Below are 8,755 nucleotides of genomic sequence, written 5' to 3' on the forward strand. Positions count from 1 at the left end.
ATCAGGAATCAAAATAATTTGTAGCGAATGCATATTGAGTTCAGCGTTTGTATTGCGTCGGTTTTGCATTTGATTTGAGAATAATTTGCGAATGTATTACAAACGTGTTGCGTAAACCAAAACTACTGTATAAATATGGCAAAAATCGACATATTTGTCTATTTTTTCCTGTCCGTCGAGAAGAACAGGTGTAATAATGGGTCATCGGCAATAATACCAATGCAGCGTAACAATATGGTATCCAACAACATATTAATCTACTTGTTCAATTCATGAAATTGTTTCAAAGACAGAAAAGAAAAAGTCTGTTTTTATTTGAATTTGAAACAGACTGGACCTTCTTTGTATCTGGAGGAGGTAGGATAAAAATTGCAGCTTGCTTATCTTTAATTTGTTGCAGTCGTGTTGTTGTGAAAAGCGATACCGAAAGGCCCGAGCGCGCTTGTTTTACCTCCGTAACACAGATGCCCTACATGCGCAATACAACCGTTCTTTCCGCTACATCTGCGCAATGCATTATTAATACATTCGTAATATTTCCGTAACAATCGCAATACTTCCTATCTGTTTCCTCAATATATGCGATATATATTCGTAAGTGTTTGTTACGTATCCGCATTGTTGGATAAGCTTACCGATTGTACACCTCACGGGAGAGCATCCGTTATCGTATTCGCTTGTATTCGTGAAATATTCGCATTTGTTCGTAATAAATTCGCAGAATGTTATTAATATATCCGTAACTTATACTTGAAAATTTGTTATTTTTTACCAATTTTGTTGCGGATGACAACGAACGGCCAAAATTTGTAAACTAAATTCATCCGTAATTAATCCGCTCTTCAGTGGGACCGGGCCTTAGATACTTATACATGGTTAACAAAATCACTAGCACAATATCTGGACAACTTCAGAGTAGTGCATATAACCATGTGTAGATTTGGTTTTCATGATAACACTTTACTCAGGTTTTATGAAAAAGTTCAATACCTTGTTAGTTTTAATTAGCCCACGCTCATGTTACTCTTAGATCCTGCCCAGACACCAGAGTCAAACATTTCATTGAAAAACTGTTGAAAGAACCTGGATTTACTCGGGCTACGTAATTATATAATTAAACTAAGTATAGTAAAGTCCCTTACCTTTACATATATCCCTCGTTGTGCCTAGTACCCAAAACACCGATATCTACCGCGACTTCATACAAACTTTATATGCTACCCGACTCAAGGTAGCGATATTTTGCTAACGAAACTCGACAGCTATTTTGGAATGTAATGTTCAGAAGGTCGAGCCGTGTTTAGATTTGTCTACATCATGTACTAGGTTATAATTGCTAAATCTATGTAGAGGTCGATACAGTTTGAGTAGATGTTTGTCTAATTCCCCAGAGATAAATAACACATACTGGCTATTAGTGGATAATACATGTATATCATTTTCGGGACTAGTTATTGGTCAGTGTAGTATACAAATGTAGTTCGGGTCGACGTCAGACTCTTTAGAGCCATGTTTTCTGAGATTTATATACTAATTGTAAGTATGTACGTCTGTCTTAATATTTTGAATTTTCAGAACATAAAATGTTGATTGTTTCAATTTAAACGACCTGTGTCATTTGCGCTCTGCTCCTACATATACAACAGGCATATGTCTGTCAAAAAGTAGTGACTGATCTCTGGGCTTGATATAAGAGTGACTTGTGTTTACTATATGGTGACGGGTCCATATTATAGATTGGTGACTGGTAATATGGGAGTAATCATCGATCATGAATGAAGCAGTTTGGTGTCATAATACATACAACGCTACCCTTTTAAATTTTTGTCTCTTGTAAATTGTGGCACCCTAGACACAACGCCGGATATTGTCAAAATATACACTAGAAAACAAAATGGAACGCCAGAATAAAATAGAATTTATAAGATTTATTTAGATATTAAATGTGCAAAATGTCAAAAGAAACGGTACTAGTTGCTAAATAAGACAGAAAAAAACCATCCTGATTTGTTTTCGTGGCCCGGCTCTCAAATAATGATTTAAAGACGATCATGTTTAAAAAAGGGAGATCTTTCTGACCAATATCATCAAAACTGAGAGATCGTCCAACATCCTGTGGTTAAAGAAAATGGCAAGTAGACACATCCAAATTACTTGAAGATATATTTCAAATAAATCAATGCGTATCTGTGTAAGTTTACCAAGAATTCCCCCAAAGACGTGACGAAATGGACCTGAAATACAGCATAACTCCTCTACTTATTATAATTAAAGGGACAATTCACTCAGGCTAATTCTTTTACATAACCAAGAAGTGAAATATGGTATAAATGTATTGTTCTATATTTCTTATGAAACAAATAACGTTAAACATTGGCAAATTCCAAGTCATTGTTAAGTATTTCAATTAATATCGTTGAAATATCAAATCGTTGATCAATACGATTAAGAAGGTAGAATATGGGCGCTGTACCTATACCCGAGCCAAAGTCACGCACGTTTAAACAAATGAACTACATAACCACTGCGAAGGTGATAAAATGATTTTGAGGCAAGATAATTCACCTAATAAGGTAAACAAACTATGGTCAGAGCGATTTGAGCAGTTATAGACAAAAGTTGCATTACTCTACGAACAAGGGACAGGGTTCGGCATACCAGAAGTTCGACCACAATGTGTAATGGCGGACAGCGAGCGAGTTTGAAAATTTCACACACATGTCACCACCATGGGCTTTTCAGGCACATCACAGTAAAACCGACTGATCTAAATTCCATTACTGATCATCCAAATTACTTGCTAAGATATATTTCAAATAAATCAATGCGTTTCAGTGTATTTTACCAAGAATTCCGCAAAGACGTGACGAAATGGACCTGAATACAGCATTACTCCTCTACTTATTATAATAAAGATGATATAACGATTGATTTGTAGAAAATGGATAATCAATATGAGCGTTTAGATAAAAACGCCGACTGATTTTAACATTAGAAAACTTAGATATGACTGTTTCTTCGATTTTATCCAAATACCCAAAAAACGTATATATAGTCTGGTGTACGTGTAAGTCAGTAACACTCATATCATATTACATAGTTTTTAAGATCGGATATTAATGAGCTCTAGACGGCGATTGTCGTTTTATATGAATATTTTGTAGACTAAAAAGCCAGCGTCATTTAATCTCGTACGGCCCGTGTATGAATCAGTGCATTTTCGGGAGACTGCAGTATGTCTGTGTTATGGTGGGCCCCTGGCAGGGGACAGAACCAAGATATTTTGTCACTCGTGAGGCAGTATCCAAAATCAAAATTAAAAAAAGATAAGATAGCAAATAGCAACATGTTACGACCATGCATGCGCAACGGGTACATATGTACAGCAGGTACAATTCTAAGACCCCGCAGAGCAGAATTCTTAATCTTGATACATTCTGATCAAATGCTGTAGCATGATCGGAATATTATTTTAAAAATAGATTGTCATTCTTAGAAACCTTGTTGAACGCCATGGACATTATTTTGGTGTACCACAAGGTTCATTTTTAGGTACTTTGTTTTTACAATTGATCAATGTCTGCCCAAAATTCCTGAAATTTATGCATGTCACACCAGTCTACTATTAGTATAAATCCATTTATTGATGTGATGGTACAGTCAGATCTGAATAACATTGTAAGGTTGTTCAAAAGTAAAGTAATTAGTTTGTTTTACAACAGGAAAAATATCTGGTTGTGCCAAAACCAAAGATCAAATATAGTTTGTGAGGACATGTAACGCGAATAGGTACTAAAAGAGAGACTTTTAAAAAGCCATATAATCCAAAGCAAGCATTTAGGGTTACTTTTACTTGATGTTTCATATGGTATTTTTTCATATAACATCTTATGTTCCGAAACGCTTACTGATCGACAGATATTGAAAGTTTAAGGAAATGTGTGTAATGTAGTACATGTATTGCTTCTATTATCAATATGTTGGGAAGAACACTCAGCCTATCCTTATTGTATGCGCGAGAATAAAGTAGGTTGTAGTATACCACAGCCTCCCAAATCACACAGGCATACACACATGACTCATACAAACTCATGACATACATGTTAGTCTTCTGCTGTGAAGTTAATGTTTTTCAATCACTCTTTTTAAACTAATTTTTTCTATCATATAATTCAAAAATCTAATATTAGATGCAAAGATGATGATGCAAAAAAAATCATATTGAGGCGTGCATGATTTTGATCTGTTTGACACTGATTTGACCGGACATTTACTCCTGTGACCTTCCACAAGACAAACGTTGTCAATAATGCGTCTAAATGGTTGCCAGATGATCAGAATGTCTGTTTGCGAAATTAACAGATACAAACAATCAATCCATCATATAGCCTCACAATAGCACCATACCTTATTTAATCCTCTTAATTTTGATTTACCCGTTTTTTCCCACAATTTTCGACAGATTTAACATTTTACGCAAAAAAAGTTATGATAATTTTTTTTAATACCTAGCAAATAAAAAGTTGCTTTTTCTAAAACCGGCATATAAATTGAAAATTCAGGTTCGGTGTGCTCGATCGAGTTGTTTTTGTCGTATTACAATATTTGCTATTGTGTAGTATTTCTTGCTAAAACACCAAGATACATTAACTACACTAAAATGTAAAAAATAAAAGGTAAGAAGTATATTTTCACTTTTAAATACTTTTTTAGTTTTCATGACAGTGGACCTTTGACAGATTTACAGCAAAACATGAACTTGACATGGCTAAAATTTTGCCACACTTGTGGATATGTTTCATTACGCCATACTGTTTTAGGTAACATTTTCGCTAAAAATTTTTCACCAAAATAAGTAATTCTACATAACGATTTAAGTGAATTGACTTAATGTTTATTCAGAGCATACTGTATCGGGATTTAACGGATAGCATAAACGTTTACGGGGACAATGAATCTCCCTATCCCACTCCTTATTCGATACCAAAGAGTTGTAAGCTGTAACCCATTGTTTTATATCAATGTTGTCCAACAAAACAAAGACATTGTAACACTTTCAGGAGTCGAAAATACGTGTAATGTTAAAAAAATGTTCTTTTGTTTGCAATATTGCCAACGTATTGATTTCTATTTAACTGAAGCGAATACGATATAAGTCGTCACTTTGGTAAAAGGGTTCGTTTTGCCATCGTTTGTAATGCTTAGTGAAATTGAAGGATGTCTTTCAAATTATTCCCTGAAAAAGCTAATAAGAGGTTGGGAAATTTCATTACAAATGATAGATATCTAACGTAAATCCATTGAAACCGAATTTTTTTTTTTTTTTTTTTAATTTATTTTTTTTTTAGAAAAAATCGCAAACAAAAAGTCGAAAAGTAGTTTTATCTTCTTATTTTATCAAACATGGTGCCATTCGAACAAATATATGTAAAGGTAAGACCAGAGATGTTCACTCTAATTTACAATGTATGCTTAGGTGAGTTGCCTCCGTTCGATAAATCCTTCATCACAATAATTTCACACCGCTTCTTTCCTTTCGGACATATGAACAGCTTACGTAACGCTGTTTTGAATCTGGTGCTCATCAGACAATAGAGGATGAATATCATAGGGTAACTGTTATATATCACTAGGTTTAGTAGAACGCTGATGTTACCAAGAGTGTTCTCGCTGATGTAAATCGTCCCATGAAGCATCGTCACGGTCCACAAAATCAACGTTACCCCTAAGGGCAACTCCACTAAGGTTACTATTACTAAAATACAGACGATTAATTTGGTCAATCTACTTCTGTTTTGGTGACGATGTTTCTCAATCATGCCTTGGTGCTCATGGCTTTCACTGACATATTGCATGTTAAAAGCGTCCGCGCGACGTAGGCCACGCATCATGAGGATGCTTAGAACGAACAAACTCACGCATGGTCCGATAATAACTATGGTGATGAAAATCCAGTAATACGTACATTCATATAAAATTTCGTTGCCATGCAACCACTTTGCATGAACAGCAGTACAGGTAATCATGGTATGGTTTGAACTTTCGAGTGCTTCCTCTGCCAATGATATATTGCTAGACTTGAAAACACCAATTGGTACGGGATGGTACTCTGTGTCGAGGAATCGGCACGCGTGTAACAGGAATGACATCATGAAGATCGTAAGCATGGTCCATATGGTCTTTTTGCGCGTAAAGTATCGTTTGGCGGCAAACGGGTTGCAGACGCAAACGTACCGATGCACGGCCAAACAAACTGTCAGCCATATTGATGCAGTGTGCATGGCCGATGTCGTGTTCTTTGTAAGATAGTCCCAAGAACGACAGAGATACAGTGGTAAGTATGGTGGCTCATCAGATGATCTCAAAAACGTGTACAGACAGACTAAAAATAAAGTTGGCGGCAAAATGCAAAGCGTATCGGAGATGGCGATCCCGATCAGCAAGATGTTTGTTGTAGATAACATCTTCTCCTTGAAGAACACATACACAACAAGACTATTTACAATCAAGACGATGGCAGCTAAAAACAGGAGTACGTAAACATACTCAGGAATGCCCATTTTCACTTCTCGCCAACCCCAAGGATTAAGCACATACGTGTCAAATTCATTGTCGGAGAGCTCTTCATAACTGTCCACAAAAGGTAGAACATCTGATATATTAGGCCGACGCACGTGTGTCTTGGGGTCATGCCAAATTACATGTATGCTGTGGCTATCCATGACTTCAAAACCAACATCAAGGTTGTTATCCGTAGAATAAGGCATCGCTACTACAGAATATGTAAGATATGCATCTGTTTATACAATACGATATCCATGCACTCCACAGTATACATTAATTTCACACCAGATCTGTTCTACATGAAAATGGTAACTTCAAGTATTTCATTAGGAACTGAAACAAACTTGATATCATGTTTTCACGTAAATTAATAATGTTATTTCTAAGGCCTTGCTTGGAAGTTTCCAAACTGGTCTGATCTCGAAGTATCGAAATATCCAACTCGCAGTATAGTCCAATTTAACATAAATAGTAAGCATTATTTTTTCCATTTTAGAAACACACGTACACATACATATATACGTTGTCACTGCGGCATCAAAATAAAATGAACAAATGTCCTGATACTATTCCGTATGTCCTTTGAATGTCCGTTGACTTTCAGTAGATATATAGTTATAAGCAACACCTTAGCACGCTGTCCTGCTGTTTCAGAAATGCCATCATCTTTAATCGGTTATCATCTTGTATAGATATCTTTCACCGGCATATGCATGACACGATATCAAAACTGAAGTTTACAAAGCCTCTGCTCAGATACTACATCTACTTTAAAGTATGCACTGTACTGTACCACGCCGCTGTTTACAACGGACAATAATATCACTAGCCCTCAGGTCATCGTCCATATGTACCAGAGAAGCTGGATGGAAATTAATTGGATGTGATACTAAAACGCCCAAAGGTATGTCCAGTATACGAGCCGACACGAATACTGACCAGTACAAAGTGCAGGACGGTATGGATGTTGACAGTTACATATACAAAACGCTGTGGGGAATCTGGTACGTTTGGACTTCACGATTCCAGCAGCAGATGTGTAACTACGATTGTGCTACACTTGAATGACTGGCATTCTGTTGTATTCTAATTGTATATAATTAGAATATTTACAGGATTTTCTGATTAGAATACGGATTCTCGCCCTGTTATTGTAATCTGATTTTTTACAAGGGAATATATACAGACAGATGTCTGCATGTGAATCATAATTCCCTTTGATGGTTCTACAATTAACATAGCAATCGTCCAAAAAACGACGCCAGCTCGTTCAATAATGTTTAGTATTCTTTCACGTGAATACCTCGATGATTCATAACATCTTCGATTTTATCTTAGAGCACACGAGTGATATGGATTTTTTGGCCCTGCAGGTAGGGCGTTAGAATTGTACCTGCTGCCCTTATTGCATGATCGTAAAAGACGACTAAATTTAGAATCTCATCTTTTCTCTTCTTCCTAGCTGACTTTATCTTTCCGAATGCCTCCCGTGGCACCGCCTCATTTTTGACCTTGCGCGTTTGCCTCTGTTAGGAAGGCTCTGGGTTCTGTTCCTATGATGTGACCGGGTTTGGTGTGTTGCTTGGTGTCTTCGATGGCATGCTTCAGTGATATAGAATTATAAAAAGGGCAACAGTTCCACTATACAAGAAGACACAACATGAAAATACCGCAGTCTCAAAAAAAAAAAAAAAAAAAAAACGCATCTCGCACTTAACACACACTGCATACAAGGGAGGCCGTCCCTACATGACCCTGGCTGTTAATAGGACGTTAAAATAATCAAACAAACAAACAAAGATAAACAAACAAACAAAGATATGGATTTACGGAATCTAATATTGATTTATTTCACTTCGTACTTTATTCTATTTTATCTAATTAACAAATAAACTTATTGTCATATCATATTCTATTCTTCTGCTGTTTATTTGATACTGACATCAGATGCCAACATTCTCCTGTAGCAATCGATGCAGTCTCTACTATTTTCTTTAAAACCAACAGTTCATTGTAAAACACACAGTTGGTTTTAAAACTTCATTGAAAAAGAAAACATCCAGTGCAGGATTTTTTTATAAACAAAAACTTTAAGTTAAAACAAAACACCCAGTGACAGGAATGTCTCCTGTAGTTTTCCATTTACTGCTGACTGACTTAAACAGATTCTATTTAAAGTGATGATGAACTA

General features: G+C 36.0%; 1 protein-coding gene across 1 annotated transcript; it reads right to left on the minus strand.

Moving 5' to 3' along the window:
• Positions 1-5,383: 5,383 nt before the first annotated feature.
• LOC138309847 (sex peptide receptor-like) lies at positions 5,384-6,959 on the minus strand. Its single transcript, XM_069251092.1, has one exon. The coding sequence runs from the start codon at positions 6,765-6,767 to the stop codon at positions 5,460-5,462; it is 1,308 nt and encodes a 435-aa protein (XP_069107193.1). The 5' UTR covers positions 6,768-6,959; the 3' UTR covers positions 5,384-5,459.
• Positions 6,960-8,755: the final 1,796 nt, after the last annotated feature.

This window comes from Argopecten irradians, chromosome 1, assembly GCF_041381155.1.
Source record: "Argopecten irradians isolate NY chromosome 1, Ai_NY, whole genome shotgun sequence".
NCBI lineage: Eukaryota > Metazoa > Mollusca > Bivalvia > Pectinida > Pectinidae > Argopecten > Argopecten irradians.